Source organism: Parasteatoda tepidariorum, chromosome 6, assembly GCF_982258835.1.
Source record: "Parasteatoda tepidariorum strain Cologne lab strain chromosome 6, Ptep-v5.0, whole genome shotgun sequence".
NCBI lineage: Eukaryota > Metazoa > Arthropoda > Arachnida > Araneae > Theridiidae > Parasteatoda > Parasteatoda tepidariorum.
Window position 1 is genome coordinate 75,661,361 of NC_141760.1, and position 23,286 is coordinate 75,684,646.

The 23,286-nt window shown below is 26.8% G+C and overlaps 1 protein-coding gene across 2 annotated transcripts; it reads left to right on the forward strand.

Annotated features, from left to right (window-relative positions):
- The first annotated feature begins 101 nt into the window (after window positions 1-101).
- Window positions 102-19,435, forward strand: LOC107452499 (N-acetylglucosamine-6-sulfatase). 2 transcript variants are annotated; one of them, XM_043043583.3, is made up of 12 exons: window positions 102-364; window positions 2,049-2,108; window positions 3,230-3,433; window positions 4,250-4,315; window positions 7,662-7,760; window positions 9,140-9,310; window positions 10,949-11,031; window positions 13,324-13,442; window positions 14,394-14,497; window positions 14,598-14,810; window positions 17,468-17,578; window positions 18,672-19,435. In XM_043043583.3, the coding sequence occupies exons 1-12, from the start codon at window positions 242-244 to the stop codon at window positions 18,783-18,785; spliced, it is 1,467 nt and encodes a 488-aa protein (XP_042899517.2). In that variant the 5' UTR covers window positions 102-241; the 3' UTR covers window positions 18,786-19,435. The 2 variants fall into 2 exon arrangements, with proteins under 2 accessions (XP_042899517.2, XP_042899518.2); XM_043043584.3 differs by lacking the exon at window positions 2,049-2,108.
- Window positions 19,436-23,286: the final 3,851 nt, after the last annotated feature.

A 23,286-nucleotide genomic window follows, 5' to 3' on the forward strand; every position in this document is an offset into this window, starting at 1 on the left:
TAAATTAACCAATAAACTTTTTCTTACTCTATCTGAGCTATATACTCATAACGTAACTATATCATTAAGTCTCGATTCTAACGTTTATACCAACAAATCATTCCTTTTCCTCTTTTCGCTAGTTACTATCCCAGATAAGAAACAATTTATTTATTTCTATGATTATTTTTAAATAACTTAGTTTTGCACTTGACAAAATATTTTTGGTGTATATTTCTCCAAAAAAACTTTGTCGTACGTTATGTCTTTTTTGAAACAGTTGTGTTTTTTAAGTTTGGTTTCATTGTACAAAATTAATTGTGATGAATTACCAAACTTTGTATTCATCCTTACTGATGATCAAGATATTGCGTTAGGTGGAATGGTAAGATTTTGGTAAAAATTTACAATACGGTGCCTCTCTTATTTTGGTGACTACTTACGCACCTGCAGGAAACAGGGAAATGACTAAAATGTGAGATTTTTTCTAATAATGAGGAATCTAAAGAGAAATAATAGAAAAATAGACGACTTTATGTATAGTAAATGCTCCAAGGTACAGTGCTGAATCAGAGGGGCACTTAATTGTACACTCAGACCAAGATTTCATATTATTTGATTAGGGTGACCCAGGGTAATTCAGGATCACTCTGTTTCTGGGGTAAATAATAATCACCTAAGTTTTATTTTAAAAAAATAATTTTTTTCTAAATTTGAGACATGGACAAAAATGCTTGCACACTTTACTAAGGTATAACTACTATTACTTAATAATATTTTTTTGTTTAATCTAACAAAATAAGTATCTTTTAAACTGCTTTCTGTATTTTCCATTTCAAAGATGGGTTTCAAAAAGTGCACATTTCTGCAAAGATCTCCCTCCTTCTCTTAATAATAAATATTTTGAGTTACTTTCTTTTTATTTGATATGAAAATAGTGTATAAGCTCTTGTTTAATTGTTCCACATCTACTGTAAACATTATAATTGATTATAGGAAACTATATTAAATGTTGCCCCCTACAGATGGGGTAATTATTGATCACTGGGGTAATTCCTGATCATTGTCATTTCTTTTCATAAATAATATTAAAATAAGCTAATGAGTAGCTAATTGTCTTTTCTTAAGTAACAGTTCATATTTATCAAGTGGAACGACTATAAAATATATTTGAACTCAATTTAATCGCAAAATTTGTTTTTAACCGTATGCTAGACAAATGTGTTCCGATTTGTCGTACCTTGCTTGTATTTTAATTTTATGTATGTACATTGTTAGAATAATTTTTAAGTTTATAAATTAGCCTAATATAAATATGGTGTGAAATTATAAGCCTAAAAAGGATACTAAGGTTCTAGAAAGCAAAATTAGTTCTAGTAATTAAAATTTCTTAATTAATAAATTTCTTTTAATGATTGAAAATGAAAATTTCAGTGTGAGAGCTGCTGCCAGAGCTGTTGACATACCTTACTTAACTTTACACTCTCCCTTAATGAAGTTACAAAATCCAGCAAAAGTAACCCATGTGGAAACTCTTTCTTATATTCCAGCAGAACATGAGAATGTGTTAGCTGCTTGCCTAAAATGTATGGCACGATACAGAGATTTTTGGAAAATTTAAAGTGTTAACCTTTATTTTTGCTTTTTAAATAAATTGTTTTATTAGCTGCTTAAACATATATTTTTGGTTCATTTGTTTGATCTTGATGTCTTATTTGTTAATTGCCACTGTATAATTATTTTTAAACAGCCCCTTTATGATTAAAACTGGTGATCAGTAATTACCCCAGAAGTGATCAGGAATTACCTCAGAAAGGATCAAGAGAAGGGGTAATTCCTGATCACTAAAAATTTAAAATATTTTAAATTCTAATTAGATTTTCAAACAAAACAAGGTAGCCTAGGACTCATCTCATGTAACCTCAAATGTCCAGTAAGTATTATAATTCTATCTTGAAAAGTTTTCTTACAAAATAGATGTTTGCATTTTTTGATCAGGAATAACCCTAAGTCATCCTAAAATTAATTAAATTTTTTCCCTGTATTTCAAAAAACTTATTTTATTCTAGTTTCCTATGAAAAAAACTCATTCTTTTCTTGCAACTTACGGAGCTGAATTCACGAATATGGTAACATATTTTAGTCCTTTCTTTTTCATTATAAATATTTATAAAGGATATTTCCTTATTGTGACAGTCGCTAAGGTGCCAAATAGATTTTAAATTTACAATTTATTTTAAACAAAAACATTTAGAGGCTTGCCCGGGGTGGTTATGAATTATACCTTTCAAGTTGGGTTTTTTTAAATTTTATTGTATTGTGACAGTCGCTAAGGTGCCAAATAGATTTTAAATTTACAATTTATTTTAAACAAAAACATTTAGAGGCTTGCCCGGGGTGGTTATGAATTATACCTTTCAAGTTGGGTTTTCTAAAAAAAAAAATTTATGTTTTTAGTTTCTTGTTGCCAAGACTTGGAGATTATTCTGCCACAGATCACGATGTAGAAATATCCCCAATTTATAACCTAATAATAGAAAGAAATCCTTTTTTAACTTGATTATAGAACTTCACTGTAATTGCACTTTTAAAATTTTCACTGTAATTGCTGTACTGTATTAGCTGTAATTGCTTACAATAAATATTCGATTGTTTTATTTTCAAAGCTGTTAGTATAAATTTTAGTAATTATTTTTTTAATAAAACTGAACTCAAATTATAGAAGTGTTTGATATATAGTATGTATATTTTTGTACTTTAAATTTTATTTGTACTTTCCATGTACAATTGCTTCTTTTTAAAAATAATTTTAATGAAAACAGTAAGTCATTATTTTTATACTGTTTAAGAATCTGCTTAAATTAGAAGCAAATTTTTTCTATATTCTTTAAAAATAGCTGATTTTGTATCGCTAGCGAAGGCTATGATAAACTACTTGAAACTTTTAATTTTGCAGAACTGTTCTATATGGTTCAAAACTTGATTCAATTTTTTAAAAAAATTATAAGAAATGGGATGAAGTTATACAGTAATTCATTTAAAAATTGCTAATTTTCTTTTTTTTCATTCTGAAAAAAAATTTATCATGGCAGAATTTGGCTATGAAATTTCATGTGCAAATATTTAGTTCTTATTAATTAAAGCATAATTTTAAAAATATTTGCAATTTTATGAAAAAATGCATATTTATGTACCCATCTTATGTATTAATGAAAAAGACATTTATATATTATGTTTTTTGTCTATTTAGTTTGTTACAACACCACTGTGTTGTCCAAGTCGAGCTAGCATTTTAACTGGAAAGTATGCACACAATCATGGAGTAAGAAATAATTCCTTGCATGGAAATTGCAACTCTAAAGCATGGCAAAAAACTCACGAGCAAAAATCATTTATAACTCAATTTAAAAAACATGGATATTCTACATTTTACTCTGGAAAATATTTAAACCAAGTATGTGAATTCACAATTTTGTTTTTGATTTTTTAAATAAATTCTAATGTATGAACTATAAAACCTGTTCTTAACTCTAAGTGAGATTTATTTTTTTATTCAAGAATCAGTTATAATTTTGTTTTAATACTGAATCAAAACCAGTTTAATAATGTGATACTCCATAAATGATATCCTCTTTATAATATTTAGAAAAAAGATAAAATTAGTGTTTTTTCTTATTTATACATTTTTTTTTGTTACTTTAAATTTTCTAATCAGAAAAAGAACTATTAAGTTAACATTTTTTTATATCTTTATGTTGTGATATTTTAGTATTTTAAAGCTTAAAATTTTTCATATCTTTACAAACTTATTTTATATATTCTGGAGACTCAATAGATTTTCAATAAAATATATCTATATATTATTTTTAAACCTTTCTTAACATTGCACAGTTGAATATGTTCATTGCCCAGATAACATACCATTTACTAAATTTGGTGTATTTTGAATTATTAGAATTAAAATTAGTCTAAATTATATATATTGCATTATATCTGCATTTAAATAAAGATGAAACAATAATAATTAAATGAAACATTATCTTTGTAATGATAATTGAAAAAATTTTAAAATTCTAATTTTTACAAGTATTTAAACAAAAGAAAAAACGGTATAAATTTTGTATAAATTTTCTGACTAGAATTTAAAATTAAACATAACCAGTTCTGGCAATTTTTTTAAAAACAAAAAATACTTTCTTTAATTATATATTTAAATATGTATTATGCTGTTAATAGTTTGGTTAGTTTACATGTTAACATTATGTTTCAGTATGGTACTGCCGCATCTGGTGGTGTGAAGCACGTTCCTCCAGGATGGGATCAGTGGGTAGCTTTGGTAAGAATAATATTAGATTATATTTTAATTGTAAAATAAATTTATTAAAATTAATTATAAATTTATATTTTCCATTATCAAATTAAATTTTTTTTTAAATAAAAAATAAAAAATTCTTATTGAATATTGGTTTTTGAAACATGGAAAATAAATTAAGCTAAAATTTAGTTGCACCTTCCTTTGAATAAAAATTTTAAATCATATATCTATAAATTTTTATTCAGCATGTAATATGTTATCTTGCTTCTCATGATTTGTTAATTATTGAAAAAATTAGAACTTAAGTTTGATGTACATCCGAACCTTAATCCATCCTTCCCACATCTTTTGTTTGCCTATCTGTATCATCTTATTGTGAGGGTAATGTCACAAATTTTACTTTTATAATATAAATTATGACTGTTTGAAACTACCAGGTTTTTATATCTATCATTCACGAATTCTATTGACATTTAAAAAAATAAAGTTGGTTTGTTTTGTGAAAAAGACAGTCACTCCTGATCTGGTTTGGAAAGTTTTTGAGAATTGATGGTTTTATCAAAATTTAACCGATGGTTTAATCCAACATGTCAAAAAACCCTTTTTGTCATAGTTTTTGTCAAGTGTCAAAAACCCAAAATTTTAGTGTAAGGATTATTATTAGTTTTATAAATAAGAAGTATTTATAACTTAACTTAAGGAATTCAGACTAATAAATATACAAATTGGCATATGTTTTTTTAACATGAAAAAATTTTGCAAAGTGACACATTTTTTAACAAAAGGTTTTGCAGAAATTTTTTTAAACCAAAAATTTTTCCATAGCTGCCTGAATTTCCTTCAAAGCTTTGTTCGTGTGGTCTGACATATCCCTGAATATAATTAATAACAACATATATTAAGAATGAATTTTAAAAAATTATGCGTTGATATCGAATAATTATTGGCAAACACTTTAATTTTATGTAGTCAATATTCAGTGACACTAATTAAAAACTCATAATTATTACCTGTAATATAAACCAAATAGTTATAATATGGATCTTAAAGTATTAAGATTACCATTAAAATAGTTTTAATAATTTTGGCAAAATTTTTATATGTGATATACAATATAAATCATAATTATCATAGTATATAATGCAAATGTTGTGTATGATTCAATATCTAATGAAATGTCTCCAATTTCAAGAAAGAATCTTGCCCCAGGTTTTTAACGTGTTATTTCAAAAACCAGTTTTTGACATGTTATTGCAAAAACTAGTTTTTGATATCAAGAGCCCCGCCCTTCCTCTTGCTAATAAATAAGAAAATGAGGATTAATTGCAGTTTAGGAAAATCTCAAACATCATGTTTAATGTTTATGCAGCAGTTGATAGAAATATTAAAAATTGCAGTGTTGCCTGTACAAAAACATATTGTGAAAGCTGCAAAAGTCCTGAGTGATACTAATGAAGACAGTAAAATAGAATCACAACCAGTCCAAAAGTTTTTGTAGTCTTTAAAGCAATAAAGATTTTTCTGTATAAACTTGAATTTAAAGAAAATGAACAGATATCTTTTACAAATGTCAAGAATTTATTGTTTGCAATGAGTTAAAAAGAGTATGTTCAAACCCAAATTTCCAAATATTTTAAATAAATAATTTTCTTTACTTATCTTTCTTTTGCATCGAAAATATTTTTGCCATAAGTGCATAATTTTGTCCTTTCTTACATTTTTTTACATTTATTAATTACAAGTCCTTTCCAAGTCTTCAATACTTTTCTTGCATTTTCAAGCCCATTTAATATTTTATGTTGACCTGCTTTCGCTATTTTCTTATATCTATCAATGGAAATAAATGATTGAATGAGAAATGATTGATCGAGGTTCTGCTTAATTAGTATTAGCTCACTTTACTATACATTTTGCTGGTGTTTAGATATTATTAATATTGTATACCGTCGAACCCCGCTGTAGTGAACCGTCTGCGGACTCAGTAATGTGTCCACTATAACCGATGGTTCACTATATCTAAATTTTTTGAAGAATATTTTTTGCATAAGACAGTTGAATGATTGAAAATTGGCTTTGCAATTTTGCATAAGTTATTTAAAAAATTATTAACTAATTAACAGATAATAAAGCAAAAACTGATGGAAAAAGTAATTACGTCGCTAAATATTAGTTTTATTTTCACCTTTTATGAAAAAAAATTGTGATTTTTGATTGAGCACAATTTGATTTTAAATTGAGTTCATCAATTTTCTTATCTACAATGTGCAAAGAATGCAAGATTTTTACATTTTGAACAAAATTTCGAGCCATCTTGACAAAGCATCTTCTACGTTTTCTCTTTCAGCTCCACGCAGCTTTTTCGATGAAACCATGTTTTTGTCGTATGCCGCAAGAATTGCACTTCGATTTTTCCAAATGTTTGAAACTGTAGATTTTGACAAGGAAAATTCCTTACACAGTGTCGATTGATTGGTTCCATCATCAATACGCTTTACAATTTTAACTTTGTCCTCTATCGAAAACGCTTTTCTCTTTAGAGAATTTGCCATTTTCACTGCTTTTGAAATAAAAATCTTGTCTCAAATAGATAATGTAAGAATATGAAGAGAGCAGCTGTAGAATGAGTTAAATTGTTCCCCTTCTTGATTGTCAAGGGGTGATTTGTAAAGAATATGGTTTGAACACATAAGAAAATTCCAAAAATTCAGCAGGTGGCCAAGTTAACTAGGGAGGCTTGTCAGGGAGGGGTGAGTATAAGATAAATGATCTGTTTGACATTTATTACAGTATAGTTAAAAGTGATAAGCATAAAGGAGAGTAATATGACACATTTTATAGGAATGCGTTCATTTTCAGTCCCAACACCTACAAGTTTAAAGATGGAGGACTGAAAAAGATATTTAAAGAAATGAAATTTGAGTCCACTATAACCGAGTTTCCAAGTTCTAAGCTGTTCACTATAAGTGTTAAAAATAACATTATTTAAATAGGAATACGGACGGGACCGCTAAAAAAGTTCACTACATCCGAGTGTTCACTATATCCCAGGTTCACTATAGCAGGGTTCGACTGTATATTTTTTGGTTGGCCTAAGCTTACTAATATTATTTTATTTTATTTTTGTAATATTGTTATTAATGTCCTATAAATGAATATTTATTCCACTTATTTGAACAGATTGACTTTTTAAAAATTAAATAAATTGAAATTAAATTCTCTTTAAAATAAATAAAACAAAGGACTCCAGAATATAGTTAGTAAGTTCAAAAATATAATCTTGGTTTTCATTAATAATTTTTTTTTCGTTGAAATGTTTAACCTGTTCATTAAATTTGTAGAAAAACATTTTCATTAATTTTTCTTTTAGGTTGGAAATTCATGTTATTACAATTACTCTCTTTCTGTTAATGGAGAAGAAAAAACTCATGGCTCTAAACCTGAGCAAGATTATTTAACCAATGTTGTGGTAGTGGCTTTAATCTAATTTTTCCAATGGATGCTTTGAAATATTTGACAAAAATTATTTATACTCAATGTTCTAATTATGACTTTACCTTATCTACTCTTAATTTTCTTTCGTTCCTTTTTTTTAAATTTTTTTTCCTTTCAATGTTTTATAACATATTCCATTGAAATTTTAAATTGTTGTAAAAATTATTTGTAAATGAAAACTATAATTTATTTTTAAAAAGTTTTTTTTTTTTTTAAATTTAAAATCATTTTTAAGTTATTCTGTTTCTGGTGTTTTGTTGGTTGCTTGAAATTATTAAAAAATATGACTCTTAATGATTTTTATTTTGTAGCATTGGAATTATATGAGAATCAATTAGCATCAAGTCATATAACGTTAATATGGAATTAGTTATACAACTTTATGAAACTAATTAAAACTGTTTTTTTTCCCCTTACAGAAATAATGGGACAATTATGTAGATTTATTTTTATTTTATATAATATGTTTAGATCTCTATTGTTGACTTTTTTATAACAAACATATTCATGTTATTTTATGTATGATTAATTGATTAAATGTTTATCTATGAAACATAAATTGAATTCTTTTGAAGTTTGAATTCTTGGACTAACTGCATGAATTTTGCTGCTTTTGGCAGTTAAACAATTATATACTGTTTTTAAACTTCTTTTTTAAAGTAGTGTTTTTTTTTTTTTTTTTGGTTATGGCTTTAATAATGTTTTTTTTTCATATAATAGAAGCATAACATGGTTTTTAATTTTTGCTTTTTTGTTGAATATATATATTATAAATAAACATCTTCAAAATTGTTTAATTTTGCAAACCGTAAAGATGTGCTCTTAATAACATGCCGTGCTAGCCGAGTTTTTCACAAAGGTACAAAAATCAGTTTTCAAATAAGATATTGGAAATTTGTATTGGAAATATGACACTCCTTTAACATTTGTAGTATTATTAACATTTGTAATATCTGGTAGAAGTCATTTTACTATAATTTACTGATAAAAACAGTGCTGAATGCATAGAGCTAAAAAAAAAAATTTCTTGAATTTTGTAAATGTGTTTTTTATGTTTTTTAATGACTGTGTTAGGTTATAGTAGTAACTAAAATTGTTTGTTATTGTTTGTTTATTATTGTTTATATTTATTATTGTTTGTTATTAAATTTATTATTGTTTTTTTTTATTATTTGTTTTTTTTTCCTATTGTTTGATAAGTTATAGAAATCTTTATTTATCAAAGTAACATTTATTTTATAATTAAAAAAAAATTCTAAGAGTAAAATATAATCTTAAGTATACATCTAAAGTGCTGAAGTGTATAGTTTTCTTTAAATTGATATGTATATATATTGAATTTTCTGTTTTTAGTTTGAAGAAGGACTGAAATTTTTACATATTCAAAATGGGACATCACCCTTTTTCATGTTTCTATCACCTCCTGCTCCGCATGCTCCTTTTACACCATTTCCTCCCTATAAAAATAAGTTTTCTTCTTTCAAGGCACCAAGAACACCTAATTTTGCTATTCCAGGTGGACAGGTAAACTTTTTTTTTAGCATTAGTCATATAGTTTTGTAACAAAAATTATAACTTTTTCTAGTTTGCTTAAAACATTAGTATAATTCTTTTTTGCTCATTCCTGTTCAACATAAATTGATTAGATATATTATTTAAATAATATATCTGAGAATAAAAATATTATTTAAAAATAAATAATTTTTATTCTTCGTAGAAAAAAGAAAAATTAGCAAGAACCATCCCTTGATGTATAGAATATGTATAACTTGTAATAATATATATTATATGTGTCATAATATAATATGCTGTAGTATATATTGACTTTTAGTATTGTTTCCGAATGCTATTATTAATTCATAGTGAAGTATTAAGTATTGTTGATTTTTTCTGTTGGAGAATAGTTTCCCCCTTTTTCTTCAATAAATGCCAAAATTTTTTACAGTTTTAATGATTTGATAAAAAAAAAGGATAAATATATAAATGACTTTGATTAACTGATTTTCTTTCTTTTTTTTTACAAAATAATATATATATATATATATATATATATATATATATATATTAAAAAAATTGAACCATGAATCATTGAATTTATTATTAATTTTTATCATTAACAGTTGGTGTTAAAAAATTATGTTGCATTAAAGATAGACTTAAAAATTACACAGCAATTTTTTTGTTTGTTTCCTGCCAGACCTTTCCAACTGAGATATTTGCATTGCCTCTAACAAATCATTATTTTGAAAATATTGTTTTATACTTTTTCTTTTAACAGTGTTATCCATTAACCAAAAAACTTAGTGAGAAAACTTTTTCTTGTTTTCTAAACAGAATAGAGCAAACTGTATATTTATATTTCATCCTGTTTTTCGTTAATTTCTATTGAATTATTGGTAATTTTTGGAACAATCTTTATATTACTGAATATACTGACTAAGAAAATAACATTGGTGATAAAATCAATGCATGAGAAATGTAAAAATTTTAGACATTCAATAACTGTAAAAAAATATATCCTCTGTCATTCCTCCTTTTTTCATTTTGTTACCACAATACTCGCTGTATCTAAATTTAATTTTACAATTCTGTGTATAAACAAATATATATTTGAATTATAAATAAAATTTTATCATTGTAGAATTGTAGAAGAATTAGCAATTTTTATTATTAGGAAAATTAGCATTATACTCCCGAGTGATTGAAAAATCAACACAAGCCACATGAAATTCAAAATTGAGATTTTTATATCGTTTGCATTTTTATATGATGAAACTACATAAAAAAATTTTCAAAAATAATTTTTTTTTCTTTTTTAAATTCTATTTTTAGAGTTCATAGCTTTAGAAATAGAAAGAAAATAGTTTACCATCCTCTTTTCTTGATTGAAATCTATCGTGAAGTGCTTACATTGTTTTTTCAATTGCACAGCAATATAGATGGTCAGACTCGCATAAGAGGTTTTGAATGATAATTTATTTACATTCAAAAATCTGCTTAATTGAGTTAGTCTTCCTGTAACTTGAGAAAAGTTGTTAGAATTACTGTAATTTGAGTTAAAAGAGATGTTTGCTGCCTTGTAAACTACATATATGACAATTTTTTATAAGTTAAATAATGTAAGAAGTTTTTTTTTTACAGATTTTCTTTCAATTTTTTTAGAAAAAACATTGGTTGATTCAGCAGCCACCTACACCTCTGCCAAAAACTGTAATTGATAGCATTGATGATGTTTTTCAAAACAGGTTTGATTGGAAATTAGAAAACCTTTATTTGGTATTGTAGTCTGTAGTTTGAAATATTTGCCTTTGCTAACAATTCAAATTAAAAATTTTACTTATTCTGCATGTTTATGATTACTTGAATCCAGGGCTCGAAAAAACTCAGAAATTTTACCTGTCCCCAAGGATAGCTTGCCCAACAATGTACCTGTCCTCCTTTAAAACTAACCCGTAGCTTCTAAATAAATAAAAATATCATTTTCTCTTATTTATTACAAACATTTATATAAATTGCACAGTGTATTAGAAGTTACTAGGATTACAAATACTGGGATTATATTATACAGTAATAAAAGAAATACTAGGTTACTAATAGTAACCTAGTATTTCTTTTATGAAATAATTTCTTTCTTTTATGAAGTAGTTTAAATGACAAAAGTCAAGTTATCTGGAATGTCAATTTATCCGAGTGTACTGCATTTTTTAAATGAATCAAATATGACGTTTGCCAGTTCCACAATCAAGCCAATGATTTACAGAGGTTTCTGCGCAGAAATCTGAAAGAGGTTTTCCATTTAGGTAGATGTTCAGAATCACGTTTAATGCTGCTTGTTTAAGACCTGTACGTAATGTGTTCATTGCTGAAAAGCCCCTTTCAACTGCTGCAGTACCCCCAGACAGAGAAAACATCAATTCCACCATGAGCAGTATGCTGCTGTATTTCTAGATTAGAGGATCATTTTAGAAGTGAGGCGCTAGACTCTTGTAAGATAACAAAAATCGAAAATGTATCATGAACATTAAAGGGAAAATGGTCGTCCGTGCGGACGTCGGATTCGAGAAATTTGTTGTCTGCAGGGAATTTTTGACCGAAGAGGACAGGTGGTTTTTCGAACCCTGCTTGAATCTAAACTGAACTATTTGAATCTATCTGTGCTTAATCTCCATTGTTTCTTGAAATTTAGCAAACTATTTTTGTGTGTATAAATTTAAGTTGCATTTGGGAAAGCCCTGAGAAATAATTAGTTTAAATGATTGTACCATGCAAAAATCATATTAATAATTTGCTGATTCATTGGAAAGATCTCTTCATTTTGAAAACTATCAGCACACAACTGATCTGTGAGATTTCCTTATTTGGTATTAATTAGATGTAGCTGTTAAAAACTGCATGCTGGCTAATTTATACTCAAACACAATTCTTTTAGTAGGGGAAGTACTAAGAAGATTTTTTCTAGCAAATGCTTATTATTTTTAATCATTACAGTTGTGGTAAAGCAAATTATTTATTTATTTTTCTTTATCAGAAATTTTTTTTTTAATAAATGCATATAGTTTTGTTATTTTTTATAGTTTTATTGCAAAACTGCATACTTAAAATCCTCAAAAATTATTTAGATTTTTTTATTTTTCAAAATTTTAAATATCAAGTACAATAAGCAGTTGTGGTGCTAAGTATTTTTCTGGAACTTAATGGTACTTTAATTTGTTTAACAAAATTAAAATTCCAACTTGAAAAGTAGTACTTGGTGTATTATGACCTCACTATCTCTGGCTGATCCCTTTTTTCTTTGACATGAAAACACTACCATTTGATTGTGAAATATTAAATAATATAGTTTTAAAAATAGATTTAATCAGTTTTTTGTTTAAATATCTCTTATCCACTCATAACCTTGTGAAATATCTGTTCATTATCTCTATGAGAAAAAATCTTTTATTTCTTCATTAAAAAAGTCTTCTTCCCCTTATGCTAATTACTGATCCAGGGTTTAAGAAGTTACAAAATTAACTTAATAAGTGCTACTTCAAATATTACTATTGTTATGGGTATTTTTTAATGTTCTCTTGTCTCTTCTTTGTATTTTGTTGTGTATATAGTTATTCCTGTAACTGAATTATAAATTATGTTACTTTTCTTTTTATTTTCAGTCTCAGCCTATTTGATAGTTTTAGAAAATTAAGTTCTTGCCGTTAAAATAATTGTTCATAAAATTTTTATATTATATTTCAAGTTTATAGAAGTTAAGTACTGCAGTGAAAATGGTAAGATCCAAAGTATCTTTTAATAAATATCTTGCATTATAGATGAACTGAGATGCATGTGGAACATCATTTAGTTTTTGTTGGAGAGAAAATTAGGAATCGATATGTTAACACATAAATTATTGGCTGGATAAAACATTATTACATTTTAGTATACTGTATTTTTTTAAAAGAATATTTAATTAAAATTAACAGTATAACAATTTACCTACTAATTCTTATTCGTGTAATCTTTTTAACTAGTTTCTAATTTAATTTCTATAATTTTAGGTGGAGAACTTTACTCTCAGTCGACGATTATATCATTGACATCCTTCAGCTTTTAGAAAATAAAAATATGTCAGAAAATACTTACATAATCTTTTCATCTGATAATGGATTTCACTTAGGTTAGTATTAAAATTATTTATTTTTCATTTATTTTAAGTAATCTTAGTCAAGGTTTATTTTAACGGAAAAATAACTTGAATCCTATCTACACCAATATTTGATTAAGGAGAGTTTCAGAAAGTTACAAAAGTTAGTTTCAAACTTTTTTCTTAGCACTGATAGAATTTTTCTGAATAGTATTTTACAATATTTCTATTGCCAGGAAAGTCAAAAATTGTTAAATGTTAAAATACATTTTCAAAGTTTTCTCCAATCAGGGAAATATAAAATATTTTGCTTTATTTATCATAAATAAAAATATATACATGTTTAATTTAATATCCTTATTTAATTGTAATATTTTTTCTAATTTTTTTTTTATTTGCTGTTGTAAAAATGTTAGTACGTCAAGGTTTATGTTTAAAAAACTTTTTTGTAAATTTCATTTCAGGACAAGCCCTATTAATTTTCTTTTATAACCGGTATTTGATAGCTGACCCAATTTTGAGTTTAGTACCATCAATGTTCAACTCCATAGTCTTGTAATATTGAATCCAAACCAGAAGGCAAGGAGACTCCTGTATCAAGTATTGGTACAAACTAGCCATTGAGGAGGACTTTTTGATAGAACTAACCAGCATTTGGATTACAAGGAAAGGAAAACCATGAAAACTTCCCACTGTTAGCCAGCTGGCTAGGGGATTCTTACCCATGACCTGTCTACCACTGAAGATATTTTATGTCAGCACTATAATGGGTGTAAGCAAGAGCAGAATATGTAAAAACCAGCCACCATTGGGATTTGAACCTGGGTCATCTCATTGGGAGACAAATGCTCTAACCTCTAAGCCACTGCGAGTCCTTTCAATTAACAAGCCCTATCAATTATATTGACTTGTATTTGTTGAACATTTTTAATGGCAGTGTAATGCCAAACTAATATCTAATAAAATATGAATATGTTTGTGCAGGCCAGTTTTCCTTGCCATGGGACAAAAGGCAGTTATATGACTTTGATATTAGAGTTCCTCTTTTTGTGTCAGGTCCTGGAATTAATCAGGGAATTAAAATTGATGTAAATATATTTGCATTTTTATAATTTTTATTAGTAGCATTTATTATATTTTCCTTTCTGAGTTTTAAGATAAAAATATGTATCTGTATTTTTTTTACAGTATCCAGTACTTAATATAGATCTGGCACCAACATTTTTAGACCTTGCAAATATCCCATTGCCGAAGGATTTTGATGGAGAATCTTTTGCACCTCTTTTAAGGAACCAAAACCGTAAAGTCAATAACCGTCAATCTTTCATTATTGAACATCAAGGAGAATATAGTGAAAAGTCTGTTCCAGGCTGTCCTCAATATCAAAGTGGAGAAGTCCATGTAATTAGTTTTAATATAATGTAGTGTTAATATACAGTAAAGTCAATAACCATCACTCTTTCATTATTGAACATCAAGGAGAATATAGTGAAAAGTCTGTTCCAGGCTGTCCTCAATATCAAAGTGGAGAAGTCCATGTAATTAGTTTTAATATAATGTAGGGTTAATATATAGTAAAGTCAATAACCTTCACTCTTTCATTATTGAACATCAAGGAGAATATAGTGAAAAGTCTGTTCCAAGCTGTCCTCAATATCAAAGTGGAGAAGTCCATGTAATTAGTTTTAATATAATGTAGGGTTAATATACAGTAAAGTCAATAACCGTCACTCTTTCATTATTGAACATCAAGGAGAATATAGTGAAAAGTCTGTTCCAGGCTGTCCTCAATATCAAAGTGGAGAAGTCCATGTAATTAGTTTTAATATAATGTAGGGATCATACACCTTAATCTTGAAAATCCAGAGGATTTTAAATTGGTTTAAACAATCACAAAATACTCAAGGAAAAGGAAAATTGAAAAAAATGTTAAGAACGTAGAAAATAAAATTTCAAGAACTTTTTTAAGACTTTTTTTTTCCCTCATAATTGTTAACTATGAGGTTTTATAAAAACTTATTTAATGTAATGTTAGTATCATTTTTTATAAATGCAATTAAAAATTTAATTAGAATTTTGGTTTAATATTTTTTTTTTTTGAACTATACTCAAGGAATACTCAAGAAAATTGAAAAAAGATGTTAAGAACCTAGAAAGATTAAAATTTCTGGAACTTTTTTAAGAATTCTTTTTCCTCATAATTGTTAAATTTGGGATTTTATAAAAATTTATATGTAATGTTAGGATCATTTTTTATAAACACAATTAAAAATTTAATTATAATTTAATAATAATGAATAAGTTAATAATATTTTTTTTGAACTAAAGGTCTAAGTTTTCAGGTGATGGATTACTGATAAAAAATCATTTGGTTTAAATTTTGTGAATTGTTGAAATCCAAGAGTTTAATTTGTTGGTGCATTAATATGCAGTATGTCATAATCAAATTTTGCCAATATGCATTAGATTTGACTGTTGCTTCTCAAACATTTTATCGAAAGTAAAAATACTCTTCAAAAATCTTTTTATTTAAATTTTTAGTTTCTTTTCCGTGATGTCAAACAAAGATAATCCTTTAGAAAATCAATCAATGAGGGTAGAGAGTATGACAATGACCCATTCCATGTGTTCTGAATTAGGAATTAATTGCTATTCTAACATTGATAGGATAGTAGTTTTGCAAGGGTCTTAGCTATTGAAAATAAATTCAAATCTAAAATGCCAGCTTTGCTGTAATTAAGGGACCATTGCATATAGTTTTCTGAAGAGCGCCTTTTTCATGTCACCAAAGGTTGTAAGATTGTGAAAACATAAAAAAGCACAAAAAATTTCAAATACCATCTATTTTATAAATAATTTTTGGAAGTAGAGTAGAATTATGTTTTTAAATAAATATTTAAACAATAATTATTGTATTTACTTTATATAATTTATTTGTTCTTATAATATAGTAATCTTCCCATGTTGTATGAAAATTAGACAAATAGCAGTAATTTACAGAGGTAATCCACGTTTTTAAGTCACTTCCTCAAAAATTAATCGAAGAGTGTAATTAGTCTCTAAAGATATTTTTTGAATATCATATGTAATATAACATAACCACATACGATATGAACGTACAGTGTAGCCTCCAGGAAAGATCACCTCTGTGTAGTGACCTCCTCGATTTATGACACTTTTCGGAGGTAAGGAATTTTTGATGATCTCTGAAAGAGAAGGACAACGGCATGTTGCAGTCAGAATGCCCTAAAAGCAATCTTATCAATGATTAATTTTTAGATTTGGAAGTTAAATTAGAAAAAGAAATCATTTTCAAAAAATCATCTCAAATAAACAATCCTCTTCTAATTTTTTATTAAAGTAAGTTTATTTTCATGGTATAAAATTAAATGCAAACTTTAAAAACATAATTGTGTTTTTATTTAATATAGTTCTATAATTAATAATTGATAAATTCTTTTTACACATAATTATATGAGTTGGGGTTGTTTTTATTGATGCTAAGTTTTGTTCATCGATTGAGTTTTCATGACACCAGCACAAGGGGTATTTATGTGCCAATAAAATGACACTGTGTAAAATTAAATTCGCTTGCAAAAAATCATGTACCCCTGATAACATTTTGAAATCAATGGAGGTAACCACTAAGAACAACTAACCTCCATTACCAACCATTTTACTGTGGATCAGAGACTGGTCGCTCCTGAGAGGTTTCACTATATAATGTAACTAGTATATAATGATATATAATGTAACTAGCATATAGTATGAAGAAAGGATAATGATTTTATATTAGTATTGATTCATATTTATTTCAATTATTCCCGCTTTTAAGATTTTACTGTTGTTTTTTTGTCCGCCTATATTATTCTGGTGTTTTTGCTTTTAACTAATTCATTGAAAAACTGCATGCTTTATTTTAAAATTGTTTCTCTGGTTACTTAGGGGACACTCAGGTAATTTTTTCCCAAAAAATTAAGTATGAACCCTATAATGTAATCAAGTATTTTTTATATTTCGCATTATATATATATTCTTTTATTAAAAATTTATTTCAGACTTGTGAAATTGATTGCATTTGTGAAGATTCTAGGAATAATACTTTTTCATGCCTCAGACATTTGACGAAATCGAAAAATTTTATTTTATGCATTTTCAAGGATGATCTGGTAAAGTAAAGTTTTCTTTTATTTTCTGTATATTCATGTTTTTCCCAGTGTAGCTTGTATAATTGAATTTGAAAACTTACACTATTTTTGCCTTTGACTTTTGTTTCTTTTTTCTTCATGCATACATTTATGTTTACTAACATGGAAAATATACATTTTTATATTTTTTAGATAGCTTAAATTCTTTGTAAGAAGATTATATATTGTTGAAAATAGTAATTACTTAAATTTAGTGTTGTTCCCAAACATGCTATATCAATAAAAGCTATTTCTTTATATTTTATAAATGATTTTCTATTCATTTTTGAAATAAAATATTTTCTGAAAGGAATATTTTTATTAAATAGAAGAAGAATTTTAGGAAAAGGAAATACTGTTTATAATATTTATAATTATGTTAAAAAAATATTTTTAAAAAGAGAATATTTGTTTCATAAAATACACATAAAATTTAAAAAAAATCTAATTTTTCACTTCAGATGAGCTGTTTTAAAAATCATGTCATTCCTTTTTTTAAAAAATATATAAATAAATAAATTAGTTTTTAACAAGTAGTGTAGAAAATAAATTACTTCTATTTTTTCTGCCTAAATCTATTTACATTTTTCTTTTCTATTTGTCACTCACTGATGATTCTGAAACATTATAATAGTAATGTTAATAAAAAACATTAAAACTTGTTAAAACTATATATTTTTTATCCTTTGCTGAAAATACATTATATCATTCACCACTACTTCTTCTTCAGAAAAGAAAGGTTATAAAATTAAAACATCTTTTTATTAAATTATATTAGCTTTACATAATAATAGCTCATATTCACATAAGTAATTTAAGTAGAAAACAGCACAACGAAATGAGTTACAAGAAAGAAAATAAAAGAGCTCTAATACTTTTATTCTAAATTTTTAAAATATTCAAAAAGGCTATTGTTTTCCTGTTTATGCGTATTTCAACTAATACTTTGCCTAAAATATTTTTTCTCATTATATGACTAAACAAAATAAAAACGCCATCTGTTCATCAATGTTTCAAACAAATTGTTTTCTATGTTTGAATGATTAAAAAATTAACATAAAATTTTTAATTTCAGAATTTTGGAGAAGCCTACAATATTCTTGATGATCCATTTCAACTGAAGAACATATATTTTAGCTTAAATAAAAGTTCAATTTTTAATGAACTAAAGACTATACTGAAATTTTAATGATTCAAATAACGTTGAAAGATTTTTTATTAGTATTTTGAGGATGTTTAAGTGTTTCACATTAAAAGGAAAACTTAGGTGTTTATTAACACTTATTTTTATACTTGCATAAAACTTAAGCATGACCTGTTTGCTTTCTCTTTTATTTTGTAAGAATTATATTATTTATCAAGCAAAGAGTCTGAACATATCCCAAATTTTTAATGATTTTATGTTTTTATTTACCTGTTAAAAAAAAAAAATTCATCTTTTTTTTTTTTTTTTTTTAATCCTCATTTACAATTTGCTATTGTCTGTGTCTAAACCATCATGAAGGATTTAAAAAAAAATTTGCCTAACTATTTACGTAAACTCTTTATCAGCCTGTGATTTTAGTATAGACAGCTTAGTGACTGGTGAATCAAAATCATACTTTGATTATTAAAGTACTATATATTTTTAAGAATAAATCTTATAATGTTACTTATTATTTTATTTACAATTAGATTTTAATATCTATTTGTTGTTTTATTGTGTATATAAATACAAATTGTACATAGATGTATTTTGAATTAAAATATTTACTTAATTTTTGTAAGAACTTGTTTATTGTAAACATTTTATGTATTAGTTGTTTAAAATAATAAATAAAATATAATTTTAAAATTGTACACTTTCTGTAAGTAAATTGTATTTTCTAAAAAGTATTATAGAGCATTTAAGAATTGATTGAAACTTACAATATCAGCAAACAAAGATTTTCAGTGGAGGTTTGATTACTCTAGCTAATTAAAAAATCAACTGAAATTTCATTGATGATTTTCTATTTGGCAATAAGATGATATTAAAAGGTATTTATAGCAATCAGGAACCACTAAAACTTGTATTGTCATTCATACCGTAGCTCCACTTAAAATTTAAGTGCTCTAGCTGGTCCTTTTCAGAAAGTGAATACAGTGTCCTGTATGTGAATTGCATCAACAGAGGTAAGGAAAACCAGATTTTCTATACTTCTAGTTAATTTAAGAAGAAATTTTGAAAATCGATAATTTGGGAAAATGGGAAATTGTTGAAACATTAGATCGATTGATTTATTCAATAAATTTACCTAATAATATAATGTCTACTGACATGACCTGCTGAACTCGACTAATTTCAGAAGATTGCCAAATACTTTAAAGTAGATATAATGAAACACACAGTATATACTTTTTGTAGCTCTAAAGAGGACACTATACCACAGGAGACACTTTTGATTGCAAATTCTGTTTCTCTCTATAACTAATTTAAATTATAAAAAAGTGAGTTCGCTCAAATCTAGAGTTATGAAATATCAATTGCTGGAGAAAAAAAATTTAAAATATCAAAAAGCAAAAAATTATTCGACGAGAACTTCCACATTACATAATCCTTTCATAATTTATTTTCATTTTGATATTTTGAAATTTTTTTTTTTTTAGAGTTTGAAACTTCATCGCTTACTCTTGTTTTGTCTGAACTAACTTTTTCTGTACTTAAGATTTTAAACTACTCATGGAGGTGAAAGTGAATTTGAGATGAAAAGTTTCTCCTGTGGTATAGCATCCTCTCAATAAAGTGGCATTGAGAAGAGATTCGTGAAATATAAAAATTTGTTGCTGTCATTTGGAAGAATTTTGTTGTTAGTTTTGTCCCTATTCACAGACATGACATTTTACTCTGGGTACAAACCTTTACTTTGAAATTAAACATACATTAAAGTTTATTCATAATATAGATCATTGTTTGAAAAAAGTATTTTTTTTTAATTAAAAATATTATTTATTAAACTAATTTATTGTTTATTTTATTATTTATAAGGCTGAGAAACAGTGAAGAGTGACTATCCATAGATATGACATATCTCACCTGTAGAAGAATTTTGAGCAATAAATTTAATATTTTTTTTTAAATTTACAATTTTAATGTCTACTGCAAGTTTTATTAAGGTTTATAGCCTTTTATTATTATTTTTTAAAAACTTTAAATTATTCTTTTTTCTTAGAATGATACACGATTTTTATTAAGCAAAAAATGCTCAAATTTTAAACCAATGAAATATGAGTTATCCTTGCTTACTTTCTTATAATTAAAAATAATAGTTAGTTGGTATTACTTATTTAGTCATATACACAATACAATTCAAAATACAAATGCAACAATGATGAAAATTGAAGTGAAAAATTATAAAACATAATTCCACATTGTAACAACACCAAACTGCTTATGTCACAAGTGGAAGAATATTTGAGGAAAATTTTTGTAAGATGAAATAAAACAATCAAAGTTACTGACTGCATGGTAATGCCACCTGACAAAGCTGCCATATATGTATCAGTGCCTTTACTTTAATTTCTTATTAGTGTTTTTCCTTTTTGATTTTTAGGATGTTATTTCCTCATGCAAATTTTTCGGCTTCTGCTGTTGTGCTATTTTTAAGGTGATATTTAGTATGTTTTTTCCTGTTATTATTTTTTGGTTTTCTCCTGTTATGGTAATCCTTTCAGTTCCTTGACTTATTCTGTTTTATTTCATTTTTAAAAAAAATCTTCAAATATATGTATGTATAACAGAATATATAAGTTCAAAATATAGAGGAAACATTAAAATTTCTTAACATAAAACTTATTAATATTCTTCATTTCTCTCTTTTTTTTCTTTTTAACCCTTTTTGTCTTTATTTATTGTGCTATATATATATTCTTTAATACTGAATTGATTTAAAGGGTTATAATACTGTAGTTAGCTGAATGCGTTACTTTTAAAGAGCAGTTTTTTACTGAGATAAGTTGTATAAAGTTAAGAAAGCGTATGTATGTATAGAACTTAATCCTAAACGCTGTAACAACAAGCTATGTACTTATAGATAGAAGTCCATAAAGATTGTCTTTTAAAAAGTAAGATTGCTATTTTGTAAAAATTGTTTTAAAAAAAAATCTTTTTTTACATTTTCAGTGCTACTATTCTTTAGCATTAACATAAATATTGGAGTAAAACTTATTATGACACTCATAGTTCAGTCAATATGCAGTTGATCAGGTGAGCTTCTTGCTATCTTTTGTTTTGATATGCTGAATAGGTTGAAATGACTAATCTTTTCTAAGCAAGTTATTTTTATTTTAATATAAGCTATTGAGCTAGGGGGGATTTTTAGGAGAGATAATGATAAATTTTTACTTAAAATTACTGGAAATAAAACTAGTTGAACTCTCAGGTCATGAAAACAACCTCAAGATGTGTGAGATAATAAACAAGACAGTGAAAAGGGAGGCATTACTGATAGGAGGGTTGCTATTTATATTTCTGGCCTTGGCAACAGTAGGCGACCGCAGACGATTTTAATCGAAAGTTTGATATTTTTAAACATAAATTCAGCAGACGATTTACCATTATAGCTTCATTTGTGTTGTTGACAGTAAATTGAAAAGTTCTTCTCTTTCAAAAAATGGAATTGAATCCTGAACATTTTCGTGCCATTATTTTTCATAACTTTCGACGTGAATTGTCAAGACAAGAGTGCTTCGATGAACTTAATTCTTTATTCAGCAATAAAGCGCCATCCTACAGCACTGTAAAAAAATGGTATAACGAATTTAATCGTGGTCGATGTTCGATCCAGGACGAATCCCGTACAGGTCGTCCAAAATCTGTTGTTGTGCCAGAAAAGATTGATGCTGTGCGTGAACTGATAAAGCAAGATCGTCATGTGACATACCGGGAGATAGAGGCGTCTTTGGACATTAGTATGACTAGCATCAATAAAATATTGCATGAACATTTGAGCGTTAAAAAAATTTGTTCGCGTTGGATCCCGCATAATCTGACAAACGCTCAAAAAAGGCTCGTGTCGATTGGTGCAAGGAAATGTTGGAAAAATACGTTCAAGGTACATCAAAGGCTGTGTATAACATCTACACAGGTGACGAATCATGAATCTATGCATATGAGCCGGAAACAAAACAGCAATCAACTGTATGGGTCTTCCAAGACGAGGCAAAACCAACAAAAGTTGTTTGAGGAAGAAGCACATCGAAACAAATGATTGCCTGTTTCTTCGGCATTAACGGTCATGTGGCAACAGTGGCGTTAGAGCAACGCAGGACGGTCAATTCTGAATGGTACACGACCATTTGTTTGCCAGAAGTCATTCGAAAAAAGCAGAAGAACAGGCGAATCATTCTTCATCATGGCAATGCGAGCTCTCACACATCGACTCAAACAAAGGCATTTCTGACGGAGCGAAAGATTGAACTGATGGGCCATCCGCCGTACAGCCCTGATTTGGCAACCAATGACTTCTTCTTATTCCCACACATCAAAAATAAATTACGGGGACAACGATTTTCGACCCCCGAAGAAGCGGTTGATGCATTCAAAACGCATGTTTTGGAGTTACCTCAATCGGACTGGAAAAAGTGCTTTGAAAATTGGTTCAAACGCATGCAAAAGTATATTGATCATCATGGAGAATATTTTGAAAAACAATAAAACCAATTTCGATCCT